The sequence below is a fragment of the Delphinus delphis genome, chromosome 2, assembly GCF_949987515.2.
Source record: "Delphinus delphis chromosome 2, mDelDel1.2, whole genome shotgun sequence".
In the NCBI taxonomy this organism is placed as follows: Eukaryota; Metazoa; Chordata; class Mammalia; order Artiodactyla; family Delphinidae; genus Delphinus; species Delphinus delphis.
This window is the reverse complement of record NC_082684.1, coordinates 90,928,868-90,945,820: the sequence shown is the minus strand read 5'-3', so window position 1 is coordinate 90,945,820 and position 16,953 is coordinate 90,928,868. Positions and strand designations below refer to the sequence as shown.

General features: G+C 42.2%; 1 protein-coding gene across 1 annotated transcript in view; it reads right to left on the bottom strand.

Moving 5' to 3' along the window:
* Positions 1-16,953, bottom strand: part of SEMA6D (semaphorin 6D) — a 50,352-nt gene that overhangs the window by 11,418 nt on the left and 21,981 nt on the right. The window contains exons 2-3 of the mRNA XM_060005175.1: positions 631-789; positions 120-231 (exon numbers count right to left, since the gene is read on the bottom strand). Coding sequence (XP_059861158.1) covers positions 120-231; positions 631-739 — 221 coding nt within the window. The 5' untranslated portion in view covers positions 740-789. The remainder of the gene's footprint in view (positions 1-119; positions 232-630; positions 790-16,953) is intronic.

The window sequence follows — 16,953 nt, the reverse complement described above, 5'->3', positions numbered from 1 at the left end:
TTGGCTACCTGCAATTTTTGATCACAATACATATTAGTTTTTCATGAACTAGACACATTAATGCAAGCACCACAAGAGAAAAGAATTTTAATCTAATAAACCAACGAGAGGAAAATTACCTGCCAGCAATATAAAGTGTGTCTCGAATTTTCAACATCAGCTGAAAGTCCAGCCTATGCTGTGATTCATTGCCTGAAGGGCGTCCTCTAAAAACCGGATATTGCCTTGAATCTGCAAGTAAAAATGGGCTAAACCATCAGTCAGGATTACGGAGCTGAAGAATCGATATACAGCATTGATTAGCTGTATATACTAGTTGTAAAAGGGTTTTAACTAAATTCCCCTCTTAAGGTCTTGAATATGAATGAATAAAGGACAGTGAATGTCAGCAAATGGTCTTTTTCTTTTAACTGAAAACATATAACCTATATATGGGCTGCTTTAGAAAAGCACCTAACTAAACTGTCCCATTTTCTCCAGACGCTAGGAAATGATTATGGATAAATTAGTATGTAAAACATTATAAAGACATAAAACGCTCTCTCTCTTTCTAAAGATGAATATGCTTAGAAAATCAAAACCAAAAAAGCTTCCTTCTTAGAAAAGGAGAATGTTCTTTAGATTACTTACAGTGATAGTCAACAGTATTAAGGGGTTCATCGTCTTCAGGAAAGCTGACTGCTCTCAGCTGGGAAATCATCAGAAGCAGCATGTAGGCACAAAGCAGGAAGAACCTCATGGTGGGCCAAGATGAAATCAGAGCAGCCCCTCCTCAGAAATCCCACTTAGCTACGGGAAAACAGAAATAGTTTGGAAAGATCTCTATGCTGTGATGAAACTGTTTTGTCATTTGCAATCAGCTCAATTTTCACCACCAGCTCTCCAATGCCCTCCCTCCCATCAGAAAGATGGCAGTGGTGGAGGAGGTATCTCTGAAAACACAGGCCAAAGATGGAACCATGCCAAGTCTGATGAAAGCATCTGGTGAGCATATTGAAATTTGAGGCCAATTTGCAAGAGTTTTTGAGGTAACTACATATGTTATCACAGCAAAATCACCAGAACCACAAACAGAAATGTTGGTGGCTGATAAGAAGATGGGCAGAGTTGGGATTAGAATTTTAATTAAACTCCAATCTGCTTCCCTTCCCCCATCCCTGAAATAAATCCAGTACAGCTCATCTCTGCCCCCTCCCCGCTAAGATGCCCAAGCTGCCTCGAGAGTATCCAAGGAGCTATCAGTCCTGTTGCCCCTCACAGCCCCTTGAGGCCTGCCAAATTCCCAGCATTATTTAAGCCCTACCCCTAAATTCTTAAGTAGAACAGTTCCCTAAGCTTAGAAAGAACAACATGAAAGTACTGACATGAATGACCTTGAATCAGGGTGAAAGAGAATTAAAAGAAAAGAAATGAGTTCATGATCAATCAATCAGAGAGGGGCCGGGACGCAGCAGCACAGCTGACACCAGATTACTGGGGAAGCCTATATTTTTACATAAAACCATTTGGACACAAACCAATACCCTAAGTATGCCTGTCCTCTTAGCTTTATTAAGCTTTAGAGCCATACAGGGCCTTAGGGACCATCTAGTTCAACCCCCTCATTTTTCAGATAAGAAAACTAAGACCTGGAAAAATTAAGGGACTGGCTGAATTTCATGGAGCTATTTAGGGCAAGATCAGAGTCCAGACTCACATCACCTGAGTCCCCATCCAGGCCTTTTTCATCAAATTAGATAATGAAATTAAATGGCTGTTTTTTTTTTTTTCTTAGAAAATAGAGCACTCCAAAAAAATCATTGGGGGGGGGGTAATGAATACACTCATTATCTTTACTGAAGGGATGTTTCATAGGTGTAGGCATATGTTAAATTTTAACAAGTTGTACCATTACATATGTGCAGATATATTGTATGTCAGTATCTCAACAAAGCTTATAGTGTTAATCGTACAATATTAGCTGCAAAAATCTTTAAGTGTTATTAATTTATTAGAAAAATAAATTAAGGCCCTACTGGGCCAATGGGTATTTTTGTGAAACTGTAAAATTTCTGCTTCGCAACAACATCACTCCTTCTTCAACAGAAACTGTCACTTAGAGCTACTATACTGAACAGTAAAACATTTAGCTTTAGCCTTAATCTCATATATCTAAGAACTTTAGGTGTGATCATGAGAATCACTTCAAATTCTGGGGGAGTACAACCACTCAACTAAGTACTTCCCATGCCTCTTTCATCTTAATGTCAAAAACACAGATGCACACACATGCATTCTATACAACACTCTCAGTATTTGTCTTTCTAACTAGAGTAGAAGCCAAGTATGTATATGTGGAATTTAGAATCTTGGTTTTTCAAGAAGAGAGAAAAATATTGCAATACGATTTTTCTCAATGGACAACTAATCCAGTGGTAAGTTAACACACTTAAAATACTATATCGCTTATATGTGGAATCTAAAAAAATGGTACAAATGAACCTATTTACAAAACAGAAATAGAGTCACAGATATAGAAAACAAACTTATGGTTACCAAGGGGGAAGGGGGACTAAACTGGGAGATTGGGATTGACATATACACACTACTATATATAAAATAGGTAACTAATAAGAACCTACTGTATAGGACAGGGAACTCTACTCAGTACTCTAATGACTTACATGGGAATAGAATCTAAAAAAGAGTGGCTATATGTTTATGTATATGTATAACTGATTCACCTTGCTGTACAGCAGAAACTAACACAACATTGTAAATCAACTATACTCCAATAAAAATTAATTAAAAAATAAAAATAAAAATGCCCTGCAAAAAAGCCTGGAGGACTGGGCCCTGCGGCAGCATCATTCTATACTCTAGTTGAAAGAGTGTGGACTTTGGTGGCAATGGGACTGGGGCTCGAATGGAACTCCACCACTTACCAGCTAATCGACCTGGGAAAGCTTCTTCGACCTCTCTTAGCATTAATTTCTAAAAGAACTAAAAGCTTGGCACCTACAGCTTCTGAGCAAAGTTAATCTTCCTTGCCCACTTCCTACAGGACACCATGGATATGACCAAGTTGACCTTAACAATAGGAGCAAAGTCTGGAAAAAGATATCCTAAAATATTAAAGCTATTTGGCCAGTTTTTTTTCCCACAAGTGGATAGTTAGTTTAAAATACGAAACGACTGTTCTTAGAATAAATTTTACAACTTGAGCCTATTTATTGAACCTAGAAAAAAAGTAAAAAGCAATCACCAACAATCCTGCCATCTCAACCCAACAACCGTAATGATTTCATTCTAATCTTCTTGCCACACACACATATTTTCAATCATGACAAAATGACCTCTTTCAATCTACCATTTTTCCTGAAGCAGCACCTTCCTGTCTTGCTTTTCCACAGTGTTTTCCCATTTATAAAGACCCTAAGGAAGATGTGGTATATATACATATACCACATATATATGTATACAATGGAATATTACTCAGCCATAAAAAAGAATGAAATAATGCCATTTGCAGCAACATGGATGGACCTAGAGATTATCATTAAGTCAGACAGAGAAAAACAAATATCATATGATATTGCTTATATGCGAAAGCTATAAAAAAAGCTACAAATATCATATGATATTGCTTATATGCGAACTTATTTACAAAACAGAAATAGACCCACAGACATAGAAAACAAATTTATGGTTACCAAACGGGAAGGGGGGGGTAAATTAGGAGTTTGGGATTAACATATACACGCTACTATATATAAATAAACAACAAGGACCTACCATATAGCAGAGGGAAGTATACTCAATATTTTGTAATAATCTATAAAGGAAAAGAACCTGAAAAGGAATATATATATATGTATAAGTGAATCACTTTGCTGTTCACCCGAAACTAACACAATATTTGTAAATCAACTATACTTCAGTAATAATAATAAAAAAGACCCTAGACATTGAAGCAGTGTAAAAATATGAAATGTTGCCCTAGGAATTAAATTCTGCTATTACATCAATCCCAAACTGGATGTTTCTGCTGGGTATCAGAGGAAAAAACCAGAAACACCAATGAATCCTAAAGAAACACAGAAATATCTGCATGAACCCAAGAAGGTAGTTCTGTGAATCTTTCTCCACTAGGACAGGTAACTGAATGGTTCACATTATGTGGGCAAAGCTTCCATGCCCCCGACAGCAAGGCAGGGAGGGGCCCTCACCAGGAAGAGTGCCTTTCACAGCTGTGATTCCAGCATTGAGACTGAGGGTGGAATCACTGCTGACTCACTGGCAAGCACCAAGCTGCTGGCTGAGCCATCATTTCCTGTAACTCATTCATCTGACACTGCAGAGAGCAATTTCTCCCTATACCCCACCCCTCACCAATCTCATCCTCCAAAAATAAAACCCCACCACTAATTACTTCCTGTCCCTGCATAAAGCTTTATTTAAAAAATTACTTTCGGATTTGCCACAGAACTTATAAATGGAAGCATTTAATGTAAAAACATATATCAAAGCGAAGCTGAGTAGGGGAGGTAAGAATCTGGAAATACCCAAGAAAAATGTACCAGGAAGGAGATTTATTTGCATGTAAACCCCTCAGACTACTTTGTTCTCACCTTATTTAAGGAAGTATCCCAGGATTCCAGGGCTCGGTGAAAACATCAAACCAATTATGTGGAATGAAGGCAAGACATGAGGCAGGACAAAATGTTGGAAAAGAACCTAGACCTTGAGGTTAGAAAGATCTGAGTACAGACTTGCTTGTGCCATTTCCTTCCTGGCTCTGGAACCTTGTTTAAGGTGAATTAACCCTTTAAACCTCAGTTTTCTCAAGTGTAAAATAGGAATAATTACCTTTACTCCCTCATAGGTTCTTCTGGGGATTAAATGAGATAATCTATACAAAACGTCTAACACAGAACCTGGCCTATAATAAATCTTTAGTAAATCTTATTGAATATTATCATGACTATTATTGTTAGATCTTATTGTGCAAAAGGGCCAAAAAAAAAAGAAATATGTTTACTCTTTTATTTTGTACAGCTATTTATTTACAACTGTTTATGTACATCATCATAACAATAATAGAAGTATTCTTAGAGGATAAGGTACAGCTTCATAGACATTGATGCCTCCAAGAAGGAGGAGGGAACCACCTTCCTTAAGTGTAAGCTTATCGTAAAGAACATACCTATATGAGGTTATTCCTTTCAGTGAGAGAGCAGGGAATCTGAGTAAGTATATTTTGGATTTTTTTTTTTTTTGTATGGGCTTCCCCCTTACATTCTTGATTTTAAACCCAAATATAATGAGGATAGCTCTTAAAAGGAGTTCAGAGCTGCCGAGACAGCCAGGGCTTGAGTGACAGAGACTATAATTTTTTACACAAAATGCTCAACATTCAAGCAGCAATTACTAGACATTCCAAGAACTAAGATTAAGAGAGAAAAAAGACAATAGAAGATAGGACCACAGGTAACCCAGGTATTAGAATTCTCAGATATAGTTTAAAAAAGTAACTATGTTTATTTTGTCCAAGAAAAAAAGATGACAAGATGGAGAATTTCACCAGATACCTAGAATCTATTAAAAAAGAATTAAATATAAATTCTACATCTAAAAAGCACAGAACTAAAGCTTCTTAACAGATGTGTTTAGCAACGTATTTCTTACAGCTGAAGAAAAGATTAGTGAACTGAAAGATAGGTTAATAGAAAATACCACACAGAAACATGGACAGCAAAAAGGTTGGAAAAAACAGACCAGAGAGTAAGAGACACACAGGATCTTGTGAAAAGATGTCACATATGGGAGTTCCTGAGAGTGAGGAGAGAGAAAAATGGACAGAAACAATAACTGACAAGATAATGGCTGCAAAACTGATGAAGGACCATAAGGCACTCATTAAAGGAGCTCTAAGAACTTCTAAATACAAAGAGAAAACACACTTAAATACATCATAGTAAAGATGCTAAAAATAAAAATTTTTTAAACGTTAAAAGCTAAGATAGTTTACCTTCAAAGAAGCAAGAATACTGATGGACGACTTATCAATAGAAATGATGGAATTCAGTAGACCACAGAATGACATTTTTCAAGTGCTGAAAGAAATTACATTTCAAGCCTAGAATTCTATAATCAGTGAAAATATTCTTCAAAAATGAAGCAAGATAAGATGTTTAAGATAAGAAAAAACCGAGAGATTTATTGTTAGCAGGCCCAAACTAAAAGAAATACTGAAAGGAAGTTCTTTAAGCAAGAGAATTTATAGGGTTGGTTAATACAAGTTCTTTTTATGGTTACAGAATAGTGGCCAAATTTGAAATTAATGAATCCCAGATAGAGAAATTGATCTATAGTCTGTCTCTCTTAAAGCTATATTAGTTCAAAGGAAATGAGAATTCAGAAATGCAGTATGCCTACTTAATTTTCTCCCCAGTCCAAAGAACCCAGAAAGAACCATGCTGATTTTAAATCCCTGGCTCTCTTCTGGAAATGCTACTTCTCAAAGAGGAGCCGTTTAGACTCTCATACTCTCCCTACACCTCAGGATCTGACAGTGGAGTTGCTTCTGCCCAGTTTCCCAGTATTTCTTCTAGACTTTGGGCCTCCATCCTTTTACAATAAAATGCTGTGCTTACTTGAGGTTCTGCCCCTCCTCCTTTCTTTTAGCCGATAACTTCCCAGTCACTTTCTCTAAGAAAAACATTTCAAAGACTTTAGCAGTCCTGGTCCATGTGTCAGACTTTCTTGCAAAGTTTCTAGCTAGGATGAACACAGCCTTCTGCACCTTCCTTCCCCAGAGCAGCTGAGCTGCTGTAGGGAAGACAACCACAGTCTGCGGCAATTTGGTATGTACTAATGTCACAGAATTCTTGACCACCAACTACAACTCACACTATAAAACTGTGGGGATCCTATGTTTCTCGACTAGATTTGCCCACACCCCAAATCAGTAAGTTTAAACTTTCCCCATTCACCTCAAGGCCCTCATCTCTTCTCCCTCCTCACAGCTACTTCACATAGAAAATAAAGCCGTAAGTTAGGAACTGCCTCAATCCTTCCCCCTTCCCATTACCAAGAACATCAACCTATATGCTTCGTCATGAAGTTTTTCCTCCCTCTCTCCTGTTTTAAGAGGATTTCACTCCCCAACTCCCCTCCATGTGCTTTAAACCCAACCCCTTCTGTTTTTCCTGGAACAGAAAAAAACATGGATTATATTCTTCTCTTCCGGCACGTTCTATAAATTTTTATTGCTTAAATATTATCCATCAGCACTTAAATTTGCCCACATCCCTCTCATCTCAAAAACAAAAAAGGTGAAAAAGCTCCTGTCACCCCAGATCGTCCCCTAGTCACCGCCTATCTCTTTCTTTCCATTCGCAGACACTGACAAAAAGTTTTTCATTCTCACTGTTGTCATCTCCTCACCTCCCGCTCAGTCTTCTACTGCCTCTGTTGTAGCTCCTCTCTCAATAACATCTTTTAGTAAAAACACTGATGACCTCCAGGTAGCTCAATGCAATGGATACTTTCCAGTCCCATCTCATGTAATCCCTCAGTAGCTTTAGACGCAGTTGACTGTCCACAGCTTTTTAAAGCCTTGCTTGCCTTTTACCACATTCTTCTGACCTTTTCCCTACTTTTCTGTCTGCCCCTTGTTTGTCTCCCGTTCATTCTGTAGATGCAACAAGAATGAGCTTTTCAGAATATAAGCCCCATCATAGAATCTCATGATCCCCCAGGAACTTCCTATTACTCTTAGGAGAAAGTCCAGATCTTTGCAATGAGGCTTTAAGGCAGTTCCTGTTCTGAGTCCTGGCTCCCTCTCCAGCCTTATCTTGAGTCTCTCTCCCTCTTTATTCATGCTTCTACCACCCTGGCTATGGTTCTGGCCTTGGAATGTGTCATATGCTATCTACTTCCACCAAGCCTTTGCTCCTCCTTTCCCTCTGGATGACCCTTCTTGCCTCCCATCCTTGGCCTAGTTAAGTCCTCCTGTAGTTCTTCAGAGCCCCAAGAAGAGTCAGTCCCTTGGGACAAGCAGGTCTCACAGCTGTCAATACTTGATACAACTGTGAATAAACTGTAAATGAAGGAAGAAACAAAAGAACTAGTCATGTGTCCTGAAAACTACCAGCTCTGCTAAATCTCTCAGGGCAAGATTAGCATTTTGGATTCCTGTCTGATTCAGCTTTACTTACTACTGTTAAACAAAACAACAACAATAACAACAGAGAGCAGCAGACCCAGGGAGGATGAGCACCCTAGGTTCTGCTCCCAAATAGCATTCATTCTTTTATTTGAGTGTGCTATGAACTACAGGAGAGAAGCGGGGTGGGCCTGGAGCTGCAGCAAAGGGCACCATTCACTCCACAGTCTATGAAATTCCAGGGGGCACTGTTTACACTGCAGTGCATGAGAAGGATGGCCCGTGGAGTTACAGGAGTTATAGGTCTACGGCCTGACAGCCCCACATGACAAAACGGAAATGGAGCAATGGGTTTAAGTAGATTGAAAAAGAACAAAGAGGAGGAAGTTAATTGCTATTCCTGGGAACCTTACCAACACACGGAGGGTTGTCATTGAAGGTCAACTACAAAAGAGCAGTTGATGTTTCTAGAGCATTCACGTTTCTAGATACTAGGCAGTGCGTCCTGTGTAGGGCTATGGATTTCAATCTGTGCTCAGCGTCAGTATTTAATGAGAATGGTGTGACAACCAAGGCTGACAGCATAACCTCCGGAGTATAAGAATGTGAGAAGAAGAGATGATGATACAGGTTCCAGAAGACCTCTTAGCAGAGTTGGGGCAGGGTACTCTGGGCCCTTCTTAGCAGTGTGGGTAGCTACTTACATCCAGGCTCACCAAGTGATTCTTGACTGATGGAGTCTCTTGGGAGAGCATCAGCTCTCTCATTTAAGGAAGCTCTACCGTCACCCCCACTGCCACCGTCCCCCCCTTGGCCCGATCCTCTCCTGCACAAGGGCTTGGGGACCAGGGCACCATGTATGAACGAATATATCCTCCCTGACCCTGGGCCAGGAAGAGGTTTCTGAAAGGCCCTCGACTTTGAGACCCTTCCTCCCTCTGGGAACTTGGGTGCCCAGGTGAGAGGAAGAGGCTTCCTGCACTGTTCTGTTAATGACACTTTAACAACTTAAAACATTGCCCTCTGGCATGTTCAGGAAATGACAAAGCAGCTCTCTGACTCACCAACCACCCCCCCCCCCGCCGCCGCCGACACAGCTGAAGTCCTGCTGACACACCAGAATCTGTAAGGATGTACATTCTGATGGAGCAGGGAACAGTCAGTCTGGAGGATTGGGAACTTGGAAGCATAAGGAATGTCAGGGCTGCTTCTCCCACTGACACCGGCAGCAGGAGAGGAAGGGACCAGGCACCAGCAGATCTGGGGTCATGGACTTTCTATGTGACCATGGACAGGAAACCTCACATTTTGGGCTTGAATTTCTTCATGTAATAAAAGGGAGATAAAAAGAAGATGTGGTACATATATACAATGGAATATTACTCAGCCATAAAAAGAAACGAAATTGAGCTATTTGTAATGAGGTGGATGGACCTAGAGTCTGTGAAGTAAGTCAGAGTGAAGTAAGTCAGAAAGAGAAAAACAAATATCGTATGCTAACACATACATATATATATGGAATTTAAGAAAAAAAAATGTCATGAAGAACCTAGGGGTAAGACAGGAATAAAGACACAGACCTACTAGAGAATGGACTTGAGGATATGGGGAGGGGGAAGGGTAAGCTGTGACAAAGTGAGAGAGTGGCATGGACATATATACACTACCAAACGTAAAATAGATAGCTAGTGGGAAGCAGCCGCATAGCACAGGGAGATCAGCTTGGTGCTTTGTGACCACCTAGAGGGGTGGGATAGGGAGGATGGGAGGGAGGGAGACGCAAGAGGGAAGAGATATGGGAACATATATATATATGTATAACTGATTCACCTTGTTATAAAGCAGAAACTAACACACCATTGTAAAGCAACTATACTCCAATAAAGATGTAAAAAAAAAAAGAAATAAAGTCTATTAAAAAAATAAAATAAAAGGGAGATAAATTGAAAGTGTAGGAGCACTTTTTCTCAGAGTCCATGAGCTCCTTCTGAGGGCTGGAGGACAGAATCCAACTTCCCTGCCTGCTCAGATAAACCACCTGGTGTAATACCCACCACTCCCACGTTCTTTCCCCTCCACATTACCAGCATCTCAAGTGGCTCTCATCACAAACAGTATCTCCCTGATTCTGAGGCTGCCTCCTTTATCTCCCTGTCTCTCACCCCTTCCCCAGCCAAACTGCTTTGAAGAGAAGTCTCAGTCTACTGTCTCCATTTTCTCACATTTTATTCAATTTTTAACTCACTTCAGTCTAACTTCAACTCTTGCCCGTCAATCACCTTACGGTCAAATCCAACTCAATCCTCTTTTTTTTTTTTTTGGCTGCGCCTCGCAGTAGCACGCGGGATATTAATTCCCCGACCAGGGATCGAACCCATGCCCCCGTGCAGTGGAAGTGTGGCGTCCTAACCACTGGACGGCCAGGGAATTCCCTCAATCCTCATTTTAAGTCTTCTTTCATCTCCCTGAAGTATTGTCATGGTGGTCCCTCCTTCAGATCTTGAAGCTCTACTTTTGGCTTTCATAGTTATCTCCTCACCTCTCCAGCTACTCCTTGTCAGCAACCTTCCCAAACTTGTCCGAACATGCCCACCCTGAGATGTGGTTCTTCATGGTTCTGTTCAGGCTCTTTGAAGATTCACCCACATTACACACACTTTCTTCACTACCACTGAGTAATTGATGAATCCTCACTCCACATGCCCAGCAGAGATCATACGTCTCTGCTCCAGATCCAGCTTGCAACTCTCTTGCTAGCTATTTCGGCTCATAAAATACAGGCCACTTAAATTTGGAAGGTGCAAATCTGAACTTCAGATACTCTGTCTTGACTTGTACTCCTGCTAAATTCCCTACAGAGGGCAGGCTCTGAGCTCCAAGTGCTTGGGTTCAAATTCATGCACTATCACTTACCAGCCATGTGACCCTGGGCCTGTCACTTCACCTCTCAAAGTCTCAAGTTTTCACACATAAAATGAAGATAATTTAAGCACTAATATTACAATGATTTAATGAAATAATCTGTGTAAAGCACGTAGCCAAACCCTTTGCACCTGGTAAGGATCCAACAATTACAATTATTATTGTTGTTAGTAATATTTTTAAGATCCTACTCAGTCACTGAAGACTTAAACCTGGGAGTCACCCTAGGTCTCTCCCCGTCCATCATCCTGTTTCCAACCTGTCAGTACATCCTGTTGATTTCTCTTTTAATTGTTCTAGAATCTACCCTGAACTGGTTTCTGCCGTCCTAGACTTTTAGTTTATTCTCCACAAAGCCACCAGAATAATCTTTTGAAAGCACAAATAGCATCATGTTACTTCCTTGTCTAAAAACAATTTTATGGTTCCCGAAGGCCTCTATGATAAGGTCCAAATTTATTTCCAGGATTTACAAGGTCTTCCACAATTTGATTCTTGCCAGCTTCTCTGTTTCAGCTACTAATGCGTCCCAATCTTCATCCCAAAGCAGTGTCTTCTACACATACTATTCTCTCTCAAAAGCCCTTCCTGGAAATTGTCTATTTATCAGATCAAAATGTCCCTGGCCTTTGCCCCTTTCCCATTCTTCCAACTACCCCAAATCCTGCTCCCCTGGGCGCTCTGTTCCCCTCAGGATGACTAATCGTACTATGACACTGTGTAAAACTTCTATTACAGAACTCACCACCTCATCATAATGTTACTTATTTTCACATTTTCCCTACTAAACTGGGCTCTGCTCCAGATAGAGAGTACGTTGTATTTGTCCTCTTTATCCTTTGCATGAGGCACAGGGCCTGGAATGTAGGAAGTCCTCAGTCATTATGTAAAGGACAGAGAAAAAAAGAAGTAGATGGAGGCTGTACACGTGGCTGACGCAGCTGTGGTGGCACAGGTGCCACGGCTTGAACACCTCATCACCATTGCCCCGAACACCTGGAGTCTTGGGTCTACCAGTTCCCTGCAATAGCAGTAGCACACAACCCTCATCACCCCCAGGCGTTTCCAGGGGCTCCAAATCTAAGAGGTTCTTGCAAATGGCAACAGATGCCTCCTTTCACACCCTCCCATCATTAACAAACTGCTCTTTGATCGGAGGCATGGGCAACACAGGCCAAAAGAGTAAGTGATTTCCGTCACCCCCCACTGAAATTCCGCCTCATTCTGCAGCTTTCCCAGAACAAGGAAAACTGAGCTGTTCCTGAAATTAAAGAGTGGGGTATATGGAACTGACAGAGAAGGAAGTCTGTTGACTCCCCACTACCCAACAAGGAAAAATAAAATAAAAACCAACCTGCCTAATGGCTGACTGCTGCTGGAGATTCTGCAATGGGAAATTCTTTTCTTTGGCTGACGGACTTTTTTTCCAGTTATAAAAGTATGTAGTGCTGGAGCGTAACATAAGCCAGAACTCAGTATGAATACATTTGTAAGATCTTTCCTTGGGGCTAGATTCTGATAGAAGAGAAAAGAAAGAAAGGTGGCAGTAGACACCATGGAAGGCAGAAAAGGGCACACTGCAGGGTATGGAAGCCTGTTGTGTTCTTTATTAATGCCTTGCTTTTATAATCAATGTCTTCCTAAAGGTTGGGTCAGTTTTGTTTATTTTAATTATATTTTACGTGCATAAGGAAAGCTGGCTATTTAAAGAAGTTTTCTGAAAATTAAAGCAGCTCTCATGTCAGGTTTTCATTTTAAGTCTAGGTGTTCTTAAAGCAAAGCATACCAATATGTCCATCAGTAATGCTTCTGGTCAAATATTAATAATTCAGAAAGGAGTTGCACTGAAAAGGAACTGAGCAGGAAGGGACAGAAAACAGGATCTAACCTGTCTCTGCGAAATTCTAAGCAAATCTGAACAGGAACCCCAGAATTCCACCTCTGATCGGAACCATGGCTCTAGGGAGCATAATTCTAGTGACACCTTGCCTACCAGATTTTGCCTGTCCATCCTGACTCATGTCGGGTAACATTTTAAAGCTAAACTGACCTAGAAACAATCTTCATTTAAAGTGAAAATAACAAACGAAACTAATGAGAGGATGAGCCCCATATCTAAGCAGAGAGAATCTGCTACCCGGGCAGATGACAAAACACATCAACTTCTTAAGAGATCAAGATGAGCACTAGCTTTGCGAAAACATAAAATATATTTTATATTTTGCAATTGAAAAAAAAAAGAGAGAGAGAGAAAGCAGAAGGTTGCTGTGGCAGAAATGAATACAATGGTGTCCTTTTTCCAGGGAGGACTGCAGGGCTTTCAAGGCTAACTAGTGACAAGAGACATTAAAAGCTTCTCCTGTGTTATCTCCTCCGCACGCGTGCTCCCCACCAGGCTTGGCTGCTCTCCTTTGGCCTCCAGGAAAGGAACCGTTCTAGACAAAGGAAGGGCTCCTGGTTCCAAGGGATGATTGAGTTGCCAAAGGACTCAGCCTGTCTTTGGAACATTGGCTTATTCTACTAGATCACCTGCTGGAGCTGCCATATGGCCTGCGCAGACATTCTGTTCAGGCTAATAGGGCCTGGGCCCATGCCTGGTTCTGCCCTCTGGGCTGGGATGACAGAAGTAGAGCAAGCTTATTCTGTTTCTACTGACTTGTCTGATGCCACCACTGTGGAGCCATAGCTTTCAATATCCCGTATGGTGCCCGTTTTAGGTTTTCAAAGAACATGAACAATACCCAGGCAAGGGAGGACTGAGGATGGGCTGCTGCTACTATTCCTAGGAGAGAATGAGGAGATAAATTAAGGGACTTGAGGTCCAAGAGTGGTAAAGCTGGTGCAGAAGCCAGACGTCATGAGAGTCTGTTGATGTATGTTTCTCATCCCTGCCAATGACAGGAATTTGCTCTACGTGAAGAAGCTAATGTTTTCCTGTTTCATCTTCTGCAAATCACCTCACCAGAGGTTCCCAGGTGATGTCATGATTTCAAATAGCTGCTGAAGGGTTTACAGAAGGGTTAAATTTAACAACCCAGAGAAAGCAAAGTAGGCTTTAAAAAAATGTGTAAAGCCAAAAACTCCTGGTCCAAGCACTATGGTTTCCAGGGCCTTTGTATTTGCCCTCTGCATTTGAAAACACAGTAACACAGTAACAGCTGCTTGTCTATGGCAAATGTGGAGAATGATTAGTAACTGTTCAGAAGGATCTACGATAAAGCCCTACCATTATCTGCATTCCATTAGAGAATTCAGTTCCGACTTGTTTTTAAAAATCCACTTCCTGGGTGAAGAGTACATGGGACCTTACTATTGTTGCAACTTCCTGTTAGTTTATAACCATTTCGAAACAACTTCTAAAAAGGTCATGTTGTTCTACTGATGGAAATGAGGTCCCCTGGTGAGGGTTCAGCCAGCAGACCTGGACTAATAAATTGGCCCAAGTGAATTTTTATGGCCAGAAAAAGCTCTGTGAGGGCCCAGCCTGGGCCTGAGTCAGTTCACCTGTGACTCACCTGTTGCCCTTTGTCTGGGCTCCGTTATCTATCATATCTATGAGCTTTTGAAACCTCTGGGTCCACAGAGGCAAAATGGGAGTCCAGGTAAATCGATGCCAACTGCTGAGTTTTACTGAATCTATTCAACACCGAGCAGGTATGAGAAAAGTTGGGCCCTTCCTCCTCTGGGGTGGAGCCTGAGTGAGTGCTGAGCAGTGCTGTACCATGATTGCGAACATGAACTCTGCAGCCAGAATGCCTAGGGAGGAGACCAAGCTTGGTCCCTTAAGCAGCCTCGGGCAAGCTGCTTAACCGCTCCGTACTTCAGTTCCCCGTGAAGTGGGGATAACTAGCAGCTCCTCTCAGAGAGGTGCTGTGAGGCCTGAGTGAGTTACCTAAAGAGCAATCCCTGAGCTCCTGTGATCATGTTCTGTGATCAGGTGAGTGCCAGGAAGCCAGTGCAAGGCTGACCGCGGCACCACCTTGAGGAAGGGCTGCGTGCTCCATGCTATTGCTGGAGATAATTATGCCTCAAAGGTTATACTACCCTTATCTACGTTTATTCTCGCCTCTCCTTATGGGGATGCTAATTTCACCCCAGACGTCAAACATATCAAACACACCTAGCGATAACAGGGGACTGAGCAATCTAGATTCTACTCTAGCAGCCAAGAGGCCGCACCTGCTCTGGCTTCAGCTTCCTCATCTATAAATAAAGGGATGGGCTACAACATCGACCATTTCTAAGGCCCGTCTAAGTCATTAGCTTTTATTGATTCTGAGTTGGTGCCTGGGTCGAAAAAGGCTCTTTACCGAAAGTAACAGAATTCCCAATTCACACTTCTAAATTTTTCCTATAGCTCTGGCGTTGCCTAGGATACAAAATGCATGTGCCCCCTCTGAACCCCGAGACAGGAGAGCTGTGATCGCTGCCTCTGATCTATAACACCAAACCACAAATGGGCTCTGTAGTACAAACCGACTGATGTGCTGAACATGGAATGTGTCTCCACTGGCGCTTATGAAAGTATTGTGGCATTCTGACTCTGTGCCAGATAGAATGGCAGAAGGTGCATTTTTTTCCCCTCCTCCCAATCACGTGGTCTTGGAAATACTGCCTTTAGGTGCTGCCCTCTAGCTTCCCTGGACCCAGGGGTGAGGTGGTGCAGCCCCTCCCACTGGTCAACAGATCACTTCCAATTTCTTCTTTAAATTGTGTGATATGGACTTCCCTGGTGGTGCAGTGGTTGAGAGTCCGCCTGCCGATGCAGGGGACACGGGTTCGTGCCCCGGTCCGGTAAGATCCCACATGCCGCGGAGTGGCTGGGCCCATGAGCCATGGCCGCTGGGCCTGCGCGTCCAGGGCCTGTGCTCCACAACGGGAGAGGCCACAACAATGAGAGGTCCACGTACCGCAAAAAAAAAAAAATTGTGTGATATGCTTGTGGGAAGCTCAGGTCACATACACCAGGAACCTCTAGGTTTCTTAGCCTCTCTCTGTGTCCCCAAATGTACTTTGTAGCTGATCTGATGGAGGTATTTCACTAACTTCTGTGTGTGAGGGTGGGATCAGGAACTCCCAGCTCTCAGCGATAGTCATCCCAGACCAGAGAGTTGGGCAACGAGCTTTCACTTTTATAGCATCTTGCACTTTTTAAAGCAAATATACCTTATCTTTTTTTTTTGCGGTACGCGGGCCTCTCACTGTTGTGGCCTCTCCCGTTGCGGAGCACAGGCTCCGGACGCGCAGGCTCAGCGGCCATGGCTCACGGGCCCAGCAGCTCCGCGGCATGTGGGATCTTCGCGGACCGGGGCACAAGCCCGTGTCCCCTGCATCGGCAGGCGGACTCTCAACCACTGCGCCGCCAGGGAAGCCCTACCTTATCTATTTTGGTCCTTAAATGTTTAGGACAGAAATTATTATCTCCATTGAACTCCATGTCAGCTTCAAGAGAACAGAAATTAGGTCTGTTTCGTTCTCTGCTTTATCTTTATAACCCACCGTGGTGTCTGGCACCCGGTCTCTACTTAGTGTTGGTTGAGTTGGTAAATGAATCTCCACTGTACAGATGAGGAGGTAAAGAACTGCTTGAGGCCAGGCTGTTAATAGAAGGCTTCTGGGTCATCTGTCTCTAGGTCCACTGCTCTTTCTATCACCTTAGTGGCTAATCTCAAGAGAGGCTCAAAGTGGATTTGGATAGAAAAAGAAAAACCAGGCTCCACAGTGACATTCAGTGGTGAGCTTACAAAGATGAGGCCCAGGAGGGCCCAGAGGTCAGCATGTGGATGTCAGTTCTTCTAGATGACACCTCTTTTGGCACCCCAAACTGTGGGTATATGAATTCACTGAGTTCTAATAACAAACCTGCTTCTCCTATCTCTTGG